The sequence below is a fragment of the Drosophila yakuba genome, unplaced genomic scaffold, assembly GCF_016746365.2.
Source record: "Drosophila yakuba strain Tai18E2 unplaced genomic scaffold, Prin_Dyak_Tai18E2_2.1 Segkk2_quiver_pilon_scaf, whole genome shotgun sequence".
Lineage (NCBI taxonomy): Eukaryota > Metazoa > Arthropoda > Insecta > Diptera > Drosophilidae > Drosophila > Drosophila yakuba.
The window spans coordinates 1375676-1393476 of NW_025048801.1; the positions used below are offsets into that span (position 1 = coordinate 1375676).

Below are 17801 nucleotides of genomic sequence, written 5' to 3' on the forward strand. Positions count from 1 at the left end.
GTCTCCGCAGCAGCCGGTCATGTAGGCAGTCGGAAGACGATTGTACGGCTTGCAGCCCGGTACTGCTGGCCAGGAGTGCAGAGAGACGCAAGGGCCTACGTTCGGAAATACGAGGACTGCGCAAGGTTCAAATCGAATCAGCGGCAGGCGGCAAGATGTTGACACAGATCCCGGAGGAACCCTGGGCGACAGTGTGCGCCGATTTCGTCGGACCACTACCAAGATCGAAGCACGGAGCACAACATACTGTTTATGTTGTTGGTACTGATCGACAGGTTTTCGATGTGGACGGAGTTGGTGCCTTTGCGAACAGCCACGGCGGAAACGTTGCAGAAAGCGTCCAGGGAACGCATAGTCTCACGATTTAAAGTACCGAAGGTGGTGATCACGGACAACGGCGTGTAGTTCACGAGTCGGGCTTTTAAGAAGTTCCTCAACGACATGCAGTTTACGGCACCGTATACCCCACAGGAGAATCTGACGGAGAGAGCCAACCGCACGGTGAAGACAATGCAGTTTGCCGGACAGAACCAGAGGAATTGGGATGAAAGATGGCCCGAGATCATGCTGGCGGTGAATTCCAGTATTTCAGATTCCACAGGCTACTCACCGGCATTTCTGACACAAGGCCGCGAGCCGCGGCTACCGAACGCACTCTATGACAGAGAAACGCTAGGTACAGGAAGGCAACGAGAGTCACCAGAAGGAAACGCTGAAAATTGAGAGAGGTCTTCAAGATTATGCGAAGGAACCTAGAGAGGGTGTCTCATATGCCACCTTTTCCAAAAGCCTTGAACCATGGCTTGCAGCTGATTCCACCTCTCCAATCGATTGACTTGCATATCCAGACGACAGGGTTCAGGCAATGCAGTATACGGAGATCCAGTCAAAAAACAAGAGAGAACGCTATAGTATAGTGTAAGTGCGAAGGACAGTTTTTGGCGGTTTGTGGGCGTGGCAGAACGTTTCTTGGCAAATCCATAGAAATTCACAAGACCAATATAAAAATGAAAAAATTTCAAAACATTTTTTAAAAGTGTGGGCGTGGCAGCTTTGGGCGGTTTGTGGGCGTTAGAGTGGGCGTGGCAGAAAGTTTTTTGGCGAATGGATAGAAATTTACAAGACTAATACAAAAATAAAAAAATATCCAAACATTTTTTAAAAGTGTGGGCGTGGCAGCTTTGGGCGGTTTGTGGGCGTTAGAGTGGGCGTGGCAAAAAGTTTTTTTGCAAATCGATAAAAATTTTTAAGACCAGTATAAATATGAAAAAATATTAAAACATTTTTCAAAAGTGTGGGCGTGACAGCTTTGGGCGGTTTGTAGGCGTTAGAGTGGGCGTGGCAAAAAGTTTTTTTGCAAATCGATAGAAATTTTCAAGACCAATACAAAAATGAAAAAATATTAAAACATTTTTCAAAAGTGTGGGCGTCGCAGTTTTGGGCGGTTTGTGGGCGTTAGAGTGGGCGTGGCAGCATGATGACAAACTTGCGCTGCGTCTATGTCCCTGGAGTCTGTATGCCTAATCTCAACTTTCTAGCTTTTGTAGTTCCTGAGATCTCGACGTTCATACGGACAGACAGACGGACAGACGGACATGGCCAAATCGACTCGGCTATTGATCCTGATCAAGAATATATATACTTTATATGGTCGGAAACGCTTCCTTCTGCCTGTTACATACTTTTCAACGAATCTAGTATACCCTTTTACTCTACGAGTAACGGGTATAATGAGCAGGCGTCAGTGGATCCAAAGAATTATCCCCATTTGGGCACAGCGGGCGTGAATTCAGGATAGCTTCAATCTGGGTCAGGACAGTAGAGAGCTCCTCAAACGTTAAAGCCTTTGATCCAAGTATCCGTTTCATATGGAGTTTAATTGAGCGAACTCCAGCTTCCCACATCCCTCCAAAATGGGGAGCAGACGGGGGTATAAAGTGCCAAGAAATCCCTTCATTGGCAAAGAATCCTGCTAGTTCCTCATCTTTGGCTTGTTGAATGGCCAGACGTCTCATGTCATCCAAAGTTCGCTTGCCTCCATGAAATGTAGTTCCGTTGTCCGAATACAGGTCAGTAGGCTTCGCTCGGCGGGCAATGAATCGTTGAAAGGCTGCGATGAAAGCCTGTGTAGTTAGCTCACTAACAACCTCGATGTGAAGTGCCTTTGTAGTGAGGCACACGAAAATAGAAAACCATGCCTTTCCGATGCGTGGAGTTCTTCATTTTGATTCCTTGATTGCGATCGGTCCAGCGTAGTCCAGCCCTGTGTGTTGAAAGCAGCGGCTAGCTTGAACTCGAGGAATTGGTAGCTCTCCCATGATCTGGTTGCTTGTGCCCTTTCGTTGAAGAAAACAGGATTTGCATTGGAAGACTGCCTTTCTGACAAGATTGCGGGCTCCCAGAATCCAGTACTGCTGACGAAGATTGGTGAACGTTGCATCAACTCCAGTGTGCAGATAGGAGACATGAAAATGTCGAACCAGCAGTCCAGCTAGTGGTGTATCTTTAGGTATCAGAATCGGGTGCTTGGCGTTGTAGTTGAGTGTAGATTGCTCGATTCTCCCACCGACTCGCATTACTCCATAATCATCCAGAAACGGAGAAAACCGGATAAGATGCGATTTAGCGTTAAGCTGGTGTCGATTCTCTAGCTGCGCATATTCTCTGGCAAAGGATTTTTGTTGCACATGTCGAATAAGTCGGCGCTGTGCGTCCAGCAACTCTTCAGACGTAAGGAATGTTGCCGAATTCCTATGATGAGATCGAAGAGTGTGAATAAAGCGATGACAGTAGCTAGATACCCTTATAAGACGCGTCCAGGTTGAGAATTTGTGGATGAGTAACTCGTGTATACTTTCATCAGGAAAGTTATGTAGAGTCGTGGGCTTTACGGCTCGTTCTTCGGTGTTGACATCGAAACTTGAAGATACGCTGAACTTGCTTGTAGAAGGTGGCCACTCAGAGGTGGGTGTGGCCAGCCAGGACGGACCTTTCCACCACAGTCGATGCTCCAGAAGCTTTGACGGATGAAGTCCTCGGGAAGCACAATCAGCAGTATTGTCTTCCGTGCGAACATGGTTCCAGCAGCTACGGGGAAAGTCGCTCAATATCTCAGAAGTTCGGTTGCAGACGTAGGTGTTCCACCGTCGAGGGGGAGCTGAAAGCCAGTGTAGCACAATTTCTGAATCTGTCCAGCAGCTCGTGCTGAAAAGAGGAATTGTTAGTGATGCTTTGACAATAGACAGCAATCGAGATAGAAGTAACGCAGCGTTTAGCTCCAAACGTGGAATTGAAAGCTGCATCCAACTGCAACTCGAGCGTAAACTACCGCACCGTAGGCGTGCGAGGATGCGTCGGCGAATCCGTGTAGTTGAACATCTCGAAATGGTGACGCAATATACCGTGGTACTTGGCATTGCGTAAGTGCTGGCAAATCCTCTACTAAGGCTCTCCAGCGCGTACGTAGACTTTCAGGAATGGGTTCGTCCCACTGCAGGACACTTGTCCAGCTTTCTTGGAAGATTAGCTTGAGTAGAACTGTGACCGGCGCTACCAGTCCAAGCGGATCATAAATTCTTGATAGCTAAAACAAGAGTTCTCTTTTCGTCGGAGAAATGGTCGCATCGCATCCCTTTAGTTTGAGATACAGAACGTCCTTCACAGGGTTCCATTGGCTACCAAGAACTTTGACAGGTGAATCCGTTGAGAAGCTGGATAGGTTCAAAACATCTATCTTCCTCTGGTAATGATTTCAGAAACCGCCAACTATTAGAACCATAACACTATTAGAATCATAAGCTCCTCGAGTGTGTTGGCGCCTGTAGGGATATCGTCCACATAGGCATCGTGCAGAAGAGCGTGAGCTGCTGCAGGGTATTCATGGCCATGATCGTCGGCAAGTTGCTTTAGAACTCGAACAGCCAGAAATGGTGACGGTGCCAATCCGTAGGTTACTGTCAGCAGGCGAAAATGAAGCAGAGGTTCATTCTCAGTCTTGCGCCAAACAATGCGCTGAAAATTGGTGTGTGGCTTAAAGATTTGAATGCCTCGAAACATCTTTTCGACATCTGCGCATAAAACATATTGGTGCTGCCGGAAGCGTAGACAAACGCCAAGAAGATCGCGTTGAATCGGTGGACCAATATGTAGTCTGTCATTGAGCGATACTCCAGAGCTGTCCTTTCCTGAGCCATCAAAAACTACACGACATTTGGTAGTCAGACTGTCCAGTTTGATGACAGCGTGGTGCGGCAAATAGAAGCAGGTGTCTGGGGACTCCTCAACCTGAGCCGAGGTCAGTTGTTCCATATGTCCACGTTGCAAGTAGTCGTCCAGGAAAGCTTCGTACTGCTGCTTCAATTCTGGATACCGACGAAATTTGCGTTCCAGCGAGAAGAAGCGATAGATGGCCTGTGGCAAGGTCGAATCAATAGGCGGTGCCTTCTCCTTGAAGGGATACTCGACGACGTACACCCCGTCCGTCGAGCGCTTGTGTGTGGCAGCAAAATGACGCTCTGTGGGATCGCTGGCGTCCAGGAGAGCCTGGTTAGGCTGAGTGCTGTCCATCTCCATGAATGAACAAACCATCGTAGAAGTAGGGTGATCATCGAATGCAGAGTAAGAGCCTGCAAGAATCCAACCAAATACAGTATTGAGAGCGATAGGAAAGTCGTTACCAAAGTGTTTCCGATCTCCTGTGTATAGAGACCAAAGTTGATCCGATCCAACAATGACATCGATTGCTCCAGGTGTGCAGAACGTTGGGTCTGCCAAAGGAAGCTCGCAGATTTGCCTCCACGTAGAGGATGAGGTGTCAATAACTTGGGCAGGAAGTGATGACGTCAGCGAGTTGAGAATGAACGAGACCAATTCGACAGTTTGGCCCGAATGACGAGAGCGCAGCTTGATATGTGCGCGTCCTCGGGTAACGCCCGCGCTGTTGGCGGCGAGACCGAGAATAGAAATCCGTGAGTGCGTTCGACGCACGCCTATTCGCTGAACAAATGATTCCGATGCCAAGGTTATTGTAGATCCAGTGTCCAGGAGCAGCCTGCAGGTTGTAGTATTTCCCCAGGCGTCGATGACGTCAGCAAGGATGGTTGGCAACAGAGTCTGAGAACCAGCCGCCGGAATATTCTCCAGAGTATGATGCGTAAAGTTGTTTTCCGCGGGAGTCTCGCTTCCCAAGCGATGACCTTCTCGAGCTAGCGGTTGATTGTGGCCAATTGTAGATCCCGCATGTGAGACTGCTGGTCGATCGCGGCTGCCAACACTTGCCGTGTCAATGTTGTTGCCATTTTGAATTGGCTGCGACGAGCCATGAACCAAAGTATGATGCTTGCGGCGGCAGATCCGACAAGTATGCCTCGATGTACAGTTGCCCACCATATGAGCCGGGCTGAGGCAATTGAAACAGAGCTTTCTTGATTTGAGGAAGTCTCGGCGAGATGCAATGTCGAGTGCGATGAATTGAGGACACTTAAATAGTTGGTGATTCTGCTGGCACGATGTGCACTTCGGCTATTCCCGTCTTGGATGCGTGTCTGCGTGGTGCGTTGTAGCTGCGCGTCGAGCTTGGGTTGATCGAGTTAAGTTAAAAGCCTCCAACGTATCGCAGCGTGATGTGAGAAATTCCAGGAATCGGTTGATGGTCACACCTTTTCCCTCGGATTCTGCGCACTGAGCCCAGGCTTGGCGGGTACCGCTATCTAATTTTGAAAGTAAAATGAAAATTAGCCAGGGATCCCTCTCTTCGCAATTAAGAGCTCGTAGAACACAAATAACTTCGTCTGCACCATCGGCAATTTTCCGCACTGTGCCGATATTTGAATTTATAGCACTCGGAAGGCTCATGAAACTATTTAGGAATATTGGAATAATTAGCGATTGTTTGTTATATCGCTGTTCCAGCCGATCCCATGCTTCCCGATAGTTGTCATTAGTAACTGGATTATGTTTAACTAATGCAAGCGCGTCTCCGGCAAGGTACGATTTTAAATAATGAAACCGTTGGCAATCCGTCAGGCTCGAATTGGAAGCAATCGATCCAATAAACATGTCCAAAAAATGTTTCCAGTCCTCATAATTTCCAGAAAAAGTCGGAAGTTTAATTCGCTCGAACTGAAAATCGACATGACTTCTCTGGGATGTGTCTGCGGCTTGAACTGTGGCATCAATACTGTTTGAGGTGACATCCGTCTCAACTCCTCCAAAATATTGCTGAGAATAGCGTGTGTAGCATAATGTTTGTCCTCATATGCGTCAAAATCCTCGTCAGGGTTCTCCCAATCGGCTTCCGATTTAAATGCATACAGCTCTTCCGAGAGCCGTACGAACCGCAAATAATTTTCCTGTAGTTGCGCCAGGCGGACAACTATTGTTTGCACTGAATGAATGTCATCAACAAATTTTATTATTATTATGCGCACGAGTAATTTGGCTTTTGCAGAAGCCCCGTTGTTGAATCACACTCCGCATGGTGGTCGAAAGAAGGGAACGATTCTATACGACGTAGGAATCTATAGATCACCGTTTGCCAAAAGGCCAATAATCAAAATCAAATGCCCGAAAGAAACGCAGTTTCGGTAAACCGGCTCTCGAAGGACCAGTTTTTTATGTTCATAAATAAACCCGCCAGTGTTACTGTTTAGTTTGATTTATTGGTTAATTTCAGACACGTAATATTAATTAGTTCGACACCGATGCGTACGTTTTCTTGCAGATCAAAAATGTGACTAACTTAAGCTTTGGCTGTACTCACGCCATACGATTAAACTAGCATAAGACGTAAACAAGTTACAGTTAGAAGGGAGTTAGAAGTTTGGAAAAGTACTGGGCAAGCTCGCGGACAATTACAGCGGTGCGATGCTTACATTGATTCCGCTGATAAGCTCCGCTGAAGCTGCAGACAAATGATAATATAAGCAAAGATAAAGGGTGACTTGTTCGCGCATACAGGGTGTCTCGTTCCCAAACATTGATAGTTCTAATTTTTTCATTTATGGTTTTATGAAGGCGTTCTATGTCTGCTATTCCTGTTTTACTTGTGGTAATATCTATTTGTATGTTTTCGTTGTTTAACCAAATTGTTAAAGAAGTGCTTATAAACGCGGAGTCTTTTTGTTGGTCTATGTTCTGTCTTTGCAAGGTTGTAAATTTCACAATCATTGATAATGTTTTGAATTAATTTATTATAATCCGGAAAATAGTAAGTTTCTTTAAATAATCGTATCATTTTTTCAATACCAGGGTGTAACAATTTAGAATGTTGAGCAACAATGAATTCTTTAAATTCAGGATAAGATTTTATGTCTTTTAACATTATGATACTTTTCAACATTTTCACGTTACTATGTGGGTTAATGGTTTCTCGATATGCTTTTTGAAAACCTAAAAAGTCTTTATCGTTTCCCATGTAAATAACACTGTTATTATTTAAGAAGTATTTAATAAGGATATCTTTTGCCTTTGTCAGGGTCATGTCAGTGTATTTGATGGTCAGTTTTATTTTGGAAAAGTATTTTGTTGTCTCTACTTGGTCTGCGGTATCTTTTATAAATTCAATTTGTCTTGCCAAATAGTTTATAGGTTTTTCTGTAATTTTAATGTAAGTTTCGTTGCTTTCTGATGAACTGTGTATTGTTGCAGCTGTGGAAATATTTTCTTCTTCGCCTACCATGTTTTCTTCCAGACAAAGCGTCTGCTACATAATTAAGTTTACGTTCTAAATATTTGATTTTGAAATTATATTCACTAAGTCTAATTCGCCAACGTTGTAGTTTTATGTTAGGTTTTTTAATATTACTTAGCCAAACAAGGGGTTTGTGATCGCTCAAAATCTCAAAGGGGACTCCATAAAGATATGGGCGGAAATATTTGGTTGCCAAACGATTGCTAGTAGTTATTTTTCAATAGTGCTATAATTTTGTTCATGATCATTTAATGTTTTGCTTGCAAAGCTTACTGGTTTATTATCTTGCGATAACACGGCTCCTATGGCGTCAGTAGTGACCTGAAATGTTTCTGTGAAATCAGGACAAATCAAAATTGGGTCGTTCATTATGAGTGCTTTCAATTTTTCAAATGATCTTCATCGTTTCTTGTGTCTAATTTAGCTCCTTTTTTTTAGAAATATTGTCAGAGGTTTTGCAATCTTTGCAAAGTCAGAAATGAACTTACGGTAATATCAGTGTGAGTGTACTCATAGTGACCATTTTTGGTCGAAAACGCCGTTTTTGGTATACACTTAGGGTCCATTTCGATTTGGTGAAAGAATTTTGCTAAGTCAATTGTAGTAAAATACAGACATTTTCCTAATTTGCCTAGTTTTTCGTCCATATTAGGAATCGGAAATTTATCATTTAGATTTCGATAGTCCACGATCAACCTGAATTTCGGTTTGCCAGAGGCATCCATCTTTTTGGGGACAATCCATAATAGACTGCAGTAAGGGGAGTCGCTTTCGCGTATAATACCTTGCTTTAACATTTCCTCAATTTGCTTATTTACTTCTGCTTCGTAGGCAAACGGATACGAGTATGGTCTTTTGTAAACTGGGTTTTCATGAGCGGTTTTTGTATCATGACGTATTATACTTGTAAATGTAAGATTTTCATTTTTGCAATATTGAATGTCACTGAACTCTTTTAATAAATTTGTAAGTCTGTATTTTTCCTCGCTATTTAAATGATCTAGTCTGTACGTGTGTTCCGAGTCTATGTTGTTGTCCATGGCATAATTTATTTCTGATGTAAAGTTGATTTCTTGTAAGAGTGCATTGAAGTTTTTTGAAGAGTTCCCATGGAAAAGATTGTTGGCTGGAAGGTCTACATATTTATTTAATTAAGAATATCCTGTCATACTTCGGACAGTTATTTGCCTATCATTAACTTGAAGGTTGGAAAAGTTTGAGCTTATCATGTTTATTGAGGAGCCAGTATCAACAATGCATCTATATCTGTGGTTATTAATAAACATGATCTCTATGTATTGGTGGGATCCCAGGCTGGTATTGGCAAATTTTCTGCTTTTTGATATTGCTGATCTGTAAACATTACTGTCTGAATATTCTGTAACTGATCTTCGTGGAACTGTTCGTCGTTATTAATGTAGTGTTCAGTATCGTTGTCGTAAGCTAATTCGTGCTGTTAAAAATTTTCATTTGTCTGCATACGCGATTGTTCGCTGCTTTCTCTAAAACGCTTATTTGGCACTCTTGGTTGTTGGGGGGGCTGATAGTAGTTTCGGGTGTCATTTTGACGGTCATGAAGTAAGTCTGTTCTGAATCCGTTGTATAAATTTCTGTACTGATTAAGTTGTTGTTGTCTGGTCGGAGGAATTTGTCTAAAAGGGGTTTGTTTGTTTACGTTAGTGTTTTGGCTCTGTGTGGGATTTGTTAATGGAATAAAGGGGCGAATAAACCGTTGGTTGGGGTGAGTGTTTTTGATTTGATTAATGTTAGTATGTTTATAGGTGTTAGGTGAATTTGAGTTAAGTCTTGGTTGATTATCGCATGTTTTGGAAATTGGGGCTTCGTATAGACCTTCTTGTTGGGCGGTTTTCTTAATTTTTAAGCGGTTGAAATGTTATACCTCGCTAAGGTCATATACAACCTATCGGGGAGTGAGCGTTGAATTGTATTTTTTATAGTAGTTGCCATTGCTTGTGTATAAACAGCTATATTATTTCGGTCATTCTCTAATGCTAACTTATTTCTAATTGTTCACAGAATAGTTATCCTTAAAAGGAGTGCGATACAATCTTTCTAGTAGTTCCTTCAGTGGCGTCTGAGTCTTGAATTCCGTGCCTAGAGCGTCTCTTAAAGTTGTCCAATCGTTGTGCATATCAAATTGGTTAACCTTTTCCGCATCTCCGACAACTTGAAGTTCGATGGCTCCAAATATGACCACCTTCTGTCGAGCGTCGGTCGAAGGGTATAAGTTCAACAGGTATTCGATGCGTCTGATGAACGAGCTGAGATTTGATGGGTCTCCAGAGAATTGCGATACTTGACGTATTTGCTAAAGTAATTAAGACAGATTTTTCGCTTTTAACGCTATTTTAGTTTTATTTATAAGGTATTTTCTGTTCTTGTTCACAGACTGATACAGTATGTCGAGACTTATGCCTTAAGTGAACTGCACTGTTTTAACTTTTTGTTGTTTTATACAATAGTAGCGGTCGCACTTTTGATTTTAGTGGGCTACTGTTTTTTTTCACAGACTGATACAGTATGTCGAGACTAATGTTTTAATTGTATTACATCTTCGTGGAGGTCTCACTTCACGAAGCGGTCCACAATTACTTAGTCGTACAAGTTTTCTCTTTTCACTAGATTGTCATAGGATAACGAGGAATTTTTTCAGTATCCTACCGACTGCGCCAATAAACTTTTTTGGTGGTTGATTTAATGAAAAAAAAATATAATTTCCTTTTATAATCTTTTTTTTCAGTATCCTACCGACTGCGCCAATAAACTTTTTTGGTGGTTGATTTAATGAAAAAAAATATAATTTCCTTTTATAATCTTTATTTGATATGTTTTCACCAGAGGTCAGTTATGAACTAATTTACAAATGTATTCTTTCGGCCAATCAAACCTTTTACAGAGGATTAACATAAGCCTTTTAAGTTCTACTTAGCTTTATATGTCAAGCTTATCGGATCGTTAAGCTCGTTACGGTCAAGCGGTTCGTATCTTGGGAGAATGTTATTTATGAGTCTTTTTAAGAGTGAAGCTTTCCAAAAGATCGGCTTTAGCTCTTTTATATGAAGAGTGAATATGTCACTATATATATTTATAGTTTATTGATAATTAATAGGTATTTATGTGTTGAAGTTCTTAGCTCGGCGAATGTTTATAATAAGTGTCCAGGTTACGGGGCGAGGACTGTCACCCGCTCTCCGCTCCCTCTCTCTCTCTCGCTCTTCACCACAGTATTGCTCCCTGAATCTCCAATTCTACTCTTCCTGTGGTAGCAAATTAGTTAAGTAGAATAAGCTTTAGTTTCTAATTGGTAATCGCCGAATAAACTAAACTGCTGTAAGATTTATTGTCAAATCTAACGGATTTCTCCGACAAAAGGCATTTAAAGAAAAAGTACTTATTCATTCCCTTTCACCCTCATTCGTGAAAGTAAAAAGTCCAAATCTCCGAATATATTTAAATATTCATCCCGTCCAAATTGCAAAGAAGAATAAAAAGTCCAAAAAAGTGCAAAATTCCAAATGTGAAAAAGTGAAAATAACTTGTACCAAGTTCAGTGAAAATGTCTAAGTCGAGAGCTCTGTCAAAAGTGTCATTCTGTTCTCGTTTCACTGTGTCCAACCCCAGCCAAATTCTTTTCGCAACACATTTATGCTCAAACGCCGCAGTCCACTTAATACAATTTGCTATCGACGAATACAATAACAAATTTTTTCTCAAATGCCGACGCGGAAAAGGCGTTTTGTTTTCCATCCATAAAATAAAAGATAAATAAATTTCCAAATCAATTTCCGAGCAATAAACTAAAAGCGGTTTTTCTTTTTTAACAAATAAATTTTTCAATATTTATTTATTAATTTTTAAATTTTCATAACAACTACAAGACCCAAAATAATTTTTTCATCCAAAAACAAATTTACTTTGTCATTAAGATTGGAATCGAACGTCGGCGAGTGCAGACGTGTTTCTTTCAAGCTACGAATAGCAAGTTCTAAAAACTACAACAGTATAGTGAAAGTTAAACACAAAGTGTAAAGTGCAGTTTGCACAACTAACAATTATTGACTATAGTAATTATTTACTAAAATAAATAATTATTCCATATTGTTCTGGTAATTGTTATATGTGGACTTAGAACAATGAATCAAAACGACATACGTTCTCAGCGACAATGTGAACAATACGAGCGCCGGCTCTCTTTACAACGCAACAATGCATACTTTTCTTTCGTCTCACCGCAAATCGGTGATCGAGCACCCTCACCTTCAACTAACTCGAAACTTTTGCCCTCAGAGAACGACAGACCGCGTTCTTGCTCTCCCTCTCTGCCTGCTTCGGCTCACAAGTCGTGGAGCGAAGAGACCGCCTCTCCTACCCCGCTCCTCTCGCAGCGCCAAACGACCGTCCCGGGTAACTGTAACACTGCAATAACGAGTGCAGTGACCTCACTGGCAACTGTCACTGCTACCACAACAACAACTTCGTCAGCGGCCCAACTAATTATCGCTGTGCCAGCTGTAAATAATTCAGCAGCACTGACCGTTTGCAACAAAAATAATGCACGCAAAGAAGAATCAAAACAAAAGCAGAAGTCGATTTCGACTGTGCAGACTGGCATGGATCGCTACATCCAAATCAAGAGAAAGCTCAGCCCTCAAAACAATAAGGCAGGTAATCAACCCAAAATCAATCGAACCAACAACGGCAATGAAAACTCTGCAGTAAATAATTCAAACCGATATGCTATCTTGGCTGATTCTGCGACCGAACAACCCAACGAAAAAACGGTAGGGGAACCAAAAAAGACCAGGCCTCCACCAATTTTCATACGAGAACAAAGTACAAATGCACTTGTAAATAAACTCGTTGCTTTGATTGGTGACAGCAAATTCCACATTATCCCACTTAAAAAAGGAAATATTCATGAAATAAAACTACAGATCCAAACAGAAGCAGACCACCGTATAGTGACTAAATACCTAAATGATGCTGGTAAAAACTACTACACATACCAATTAAAAAGTTGCAAAGGGCTACAGGTAGTACTTAAGGGCATTGAAGCAACAGTGACACCAGCTTAGATAATTGAGGCTCTGAAGGCCAAAAACTTTTCTGCAAAGACAGCTATTAATGTTTTAAACAAAGACAAAGTTCCGCAGCCACTATTCAAAATAGAACTCGAACCAGAGCTCCAGGCACTAAAGAAAAACGAAGTGCACCCAATATACAATTTACAGTACTTGCTACATCGGAGGATCACCGTGGAGGAGCCGCACAAACGTATCAATCCAGTTCAATGTACTAATTGCCAAGAATACGGCCACACCAAGGCATACTGCACCCTTAAGTCCGTATGTGTTGTCTGTAGCGAACCTCATACTACCGCAAACTGCCCCAAAAACAAGGACGATAAGTCTGTGAAGAAATGCAGTAACTGCGGGGAAAAACATACTGCAAACTACAGAGGCTGTGTGGTGTACAAAGAATTGAAGAGCCGCCTAAACAAACGTATTGCCACAGCACATACATACAACAAAGTCAATTTCTACTCTCCGCAACCGATTTTTCAACCACCCCTAACTGTCCCAAGCACTACTCCAACAATTTCTTTCGCTAGCGCCCTAAAATCCGGACTAGAAGTGCCCGCCCCACCGACAAGAACTGCTCATTCCGATCATACACCGACAAACATCCAACAAACACAACAAAGTGGCATCGAAGCTATGATGCTATCCCTACAGCAAAGCATGAAAGACTTTATGACGTTCATGCAAAATACTTTGCAAGAGCTCATGAAAAACCAAAATATCCTGATTCAACTTCTTGTATCTTCAAAATCCCCATAATGGCTTCCCTACGGATATCTCTGTGGAACGCAAATGGCGTTTCACGGCATACACAAGAGCTCACACAGTTCATTTACGAAAAAAACATCGACGTAATGCTACTATCAGAAACGCACCTCACAAATAAAAACAATTTTCATATACCAGGATACTTGTTCTATGGTACAAATCATCCAGATGGTAAAGCTCATGGAGGCACTGGAATACTCATCAGAAATCGCATAAAACACCACCACTTAAACAATTTTGACAAAAACTACTTACAATCTACGTCCATAGCCTTACAACTCAACAATGGTTCAACGACTCTAGCCGCAGTCTACTGCCCACCGCGCTTTCCAATCTCTGAGGATCAATTCATGGAATTCTTTAACACACTAGGTGACAGGTTCATCGCAGCGGGTGACTATAACGCCAAGCACACCCATTGGGGATCTCGACTTGTGACGCCAAAGGGTAAGCAATTGTACAATGCGCTTACGAAGCCAGAAAACAAGCTAGACTATGTATCCCCGGGTAAGCCTACATACTGGCCAGCAGACCCAAGAAAAATCCCAGACCTGATCGATTTTGCAATTACTAAACATGTCCCCCGCAACATGGTCACCGCCGAAGCACTAGCAGATTTATCATCAGATCACTCACCTGTTTTTCTAAATATGCTAACTCGCCCCCACATCGTCGACCCACCGTATAGACTCACAAATTTTAGAACAAACTGGCCAAGGTATCAAAAGTATGTCTGTTCACACATAGAACTAACGACGGCATTATCTACAAAGGAGGATATAGACAAGTCAACGGAAACTCTTGGAAACATTTTAGTTTCGGCTGCAAAGGCTTCAACCCCGCCAGTGACGTATGCAAAACCAAACTACATCAAAACTAATCGCGAAATCGAGCGGCTGGTATTAGATAAACGACGCCTACGAAGGGATTGGCAGTCTAATAGATCACCAATTACAAAGCACATGCTTAAGATAGCCACACGCAGGCTTACCAATGCTCTCAAACAAGAGGAAAAAAACAGCCAACGTTCATATATCGAGCAACTCTCTCCCACCAGCACTAAGTACCCTCTTTGGAGAGCTCACAGAAACCTAAAGACTCCAATAGCGCCAATTATGCCACTACGAAGTCCCTCTGGCACCTGGTTTCGAAGTGATGAAGAAAGAGCCAGTGCTTTCGCTGACCATTTACAAAATGTATTCCGACCAAATCCCTCTACCAACACATTTATTCTCCCTCCTTTAATAGCAGCCAATCTAGATCCTCAAGAACCCTTTGAATTCCGACCATGTGAACTAGCAAAGGTTATCAAAGAGCAACTGAACCCAAGAAAATCGCCTGGCTACGACCTAATAACTCCAAGAATGCTCATTGAACTCCCAAAGTGTGCTATTCTTCACATCTGCCTGTCGTTCAACGCAATCGCCAAGCTTGGATACTTCCCTCAAAAATGGAAAAAGTCGACCATAGTAATGATTCCAAAGCCAGGAAAAGATAAAACGCAGCCATCATCATATAGACCGATAAGCTTACTAACATGTCTTTCAAAGCTGTTTGAAAAAATGCTACTCCTTCGGATTAGCCCTCATCTTAGAATAAACAACACACTTCCAACACATCAATTTGGCTTTAGAGAAAAACATGGAACCATCGAACAGGTCAATCGAATCACATCAGAAATTCGTACTGCTTTTGAACATCGAGAATACTGCACAGCCATTTTTCTAGACGTCGCGCAGGCATTTGACAGAGTGTGGCTCGATGGACTTTTGTTTAAAATAATCAAGCTGTTGCCCCAAAACACACATAAGCTACTGAAGTCATACCTATATAACAGAGTGTTTGCAATAAGATGCAATACAAGCACTTCACGCGATTGCGCAATCGAAGCTGGAGTGCCGCAAGGCAGTGTACTGGGTCCAATCTTATACACCCTGTATACGGCGGATTTCCCCATAGACTACAATCTAACAACCTCCACGTTCGCTGATGATACCGCGATACTCAGTCGCTCCAAATGCCCAATAAAAGCCACGGCACTCCTATCCCGACACTTAACATCTGTAGAACGATGGCTTGCCGACTGGAGAATTTCAATAAATGTTCAAAAATGCAAGCAGGTTACCTTTACCTTAAACAAACAAACATGCCCACCACTGGTCTTGAATAACATATGCATTCCACAAGCCGACGAGGTAACATATCTGGGTGTTCATCTGGACAGGCGGCTCACTTGGCGCAAACATATAGAAGCCAAATCGATGCATCTTAAACTTAAAGCAAGGAACCTCCACTGGCTCATAAATGCTCGCTCTCCACTTAGTCTGGAGTTCAAAGCTCTTCTATACAACTCCGTCTTAAAACCTATCTGGACTTATGGCTCCGAGCTGTGGGGCAACGCATCCAGAAGTAACATAGACATTATTCAGCGAGCACAGTCAAGAATTCTGAGAATTATCACTGGAGCGCCGTAGTACCTTCGGAACGAAAACATACACAGAGACCAAAAAATCAAATTAGTAATCGAAGTAATAGCTGAGAAAAAAACGAAGTATAACGAAAAGCTGACCACCCATACAAATCCCCTCGCAAGAAAACTAATCCGAGTATGCAGTCAAAGTCGGCTGCACCGCAACGACCTCCCAGCCCAGCAATAAACTTATTAGGGCATTAATGAAAAAACTATCACTAAGTGAAAGTTAATTAAGTTAGATTAAGATTTGAACACTTATTGTTAGTCTCTTAACACAAAGGGAAGATTCAATAAATAATAAAAAAAGCAAAAAAAAAAAAAAAAAACTTTGTAAACCAAAATTTAAAAAATAAATAGACGACCGCCAAATATAAGTCGTTCACCCGACAAATATTTTTTCCTCTATTGCTTGGATATTAATTTGTGATTGTTTTTAGAAGTACTTACAACAAATTTCTCCGTTTCCAGTGGTAAAGAAAAAATAAAACTTTTTGCTACGTTCTAATAAACATTTTTTCGACCGTGTTCCACATTCCAAGTGTTTCAACCGTAAATCAGGTGGACCTGATTACCATAAATCACTGGTCATTTATACAATTCGCGCATCACTCCAAGTCAGCTGTCCAATTAGTCCTACTAATTAAAACTACCGCGTTTTACACCACTTTCACAACCGTTACATCCTATACGGTCTTTTTCTGCAGCTTTCTACCGTTAACGCAGCAATCTTAAACTTTTTAAGTGCAGTCTAACGATAATCTGTCCACATTTGCAAAAGTGTGACCGTGCTCCAAAACCGCTTCCTTTCCATTTTGCATTTCTTCGATTTTGCCCATCGGGGACGATAAGCAGAAATTGTCCGCTGACAAACCCAGATCTATTTTTTCACCACAAGGGCCGAAGAGTCCAAGAATTGCAAGCATTTCGGTGAAAACGCCTGCTCAGATTTCCGACGACAGCGCACAGCTAAAAATATGGCTGCTTCCGATTTAGCGCTAGCCAAATTCATTTCGGTTTCTGACCGCTTAAGCGAATTTGAGGCTCAGATCAACACTTCGGAATCAGCAGCTCCAACAGTCACGATGCTTAGCGTCCGTCGCGACCAAGTCCGAATCGTATGGGACAAGGTGGAAAAGGAATTCGACATCTGCTCCGAGTGCCTTATGTCAGCAGGCGAAGCGGCAGCAGACAACATGCCTATTCTCAGGGCTAAATACAGTTATTGCTATTCAGTCTATGAAAGGTGTGTTGGCCAGCTCGTTTATAAAATCCCAGCCGCGAACGCTGCGCCCCAGGCCTACATTTCCTCTAGCTGTTGGTTGCCTCCATGCGACACAGAAGTTTTCGCAGGCGACTATCTTCGCTGGCCGACTTTCAGGGATCTTTTCACAGCCATTCATATCAATAATCCACGGCTGACTCCGGTTGAAAAGTTATTCCATTTGAATGCCAAAACAAGTGGCGACGCACATGCCATCGTTTCGATTTCGCCTCTCACCAACGAGGGTTTCCGCTCTGCGTGGCAGAACCTAACAGAGCGTCTCGAAAATAAACGATTGATGGTAATCAGTCAATTGAAAATCCTTTTCAATGTGCAGTCGATGCAGGATTCTGTTTCGGCCTTAAAGGTACTGCAAAGTACTGTTCAAGGTTGCTTGACCGCCTTACAAATGTCAGGCATCAACATTGAGAACTGGGACTGCCTGCTGGTATATCTGTGTTTATCCAAGCTTCCGAAGATAAATCTCTCCTTATGGGAGCAGTCGCT

General features: G+C 42.4%; 3 protein-coding genes across 3 annotated transcripts; 1 reads left to right on the forward strand and 2 right to left on the reverse strand.

Moving 5' to 3' along the window:
- Nucleotides 1-1712: 1712 nt before the first annotated feature.
- On the reverse strand, nucleotides 1713-3378 carry LOC122319642. The gene is made up of 3 exons (XM_043207243.1): nucleotides 3329-3378; nucleotides 2385-3204; nucleotides 1713-2162 (listed from the first exon to the last, which is right to left on the reverse strand). The coding sequence occupies exons 1-3, from the start codon at nucleotides 3376-3378 to the stop codon at nucleotides 1713-1715; spliced, it is 1320 nt and encodes a 439-aa protein (XP_043063178.1).
- Nucleotides 3379-3768: 390 nt separating this feature from the next.
- On the reverse strand, nucleotides 3769-5388 carry LOC122319643. Its single transcript, XM_043207244.1, has one exon. The coding sequence runs from the start codon at nucleotides 5386-5388 to the stop codon at nucleotides 3769-3771; it is 1620 nt and encodes a 539-aa protein (XP_043063179.1).
- Nucleotides 5389-11624: 6236 nt separating this feature from the next.
- LOC122319648 (probable serine/threonine-protein kinase mkcB) lies at nucleotides 11625-15182 on the forward strand. The gene has a single exon (XM_043207248.1). The coding sequence runs from the start codon at nucleotides 11845-11847 to the stop codon at nucleotides 12784-12786; it is 942 nt and encodes a 313-aa protein (XP_043063183.1). The 5' UTR covers nucleotides 11625-11844; the 3' UTR covers nucleotides 12787-15182.
- Nucleotides 15183-17801: the final 2619 nt, after the last annotated feature.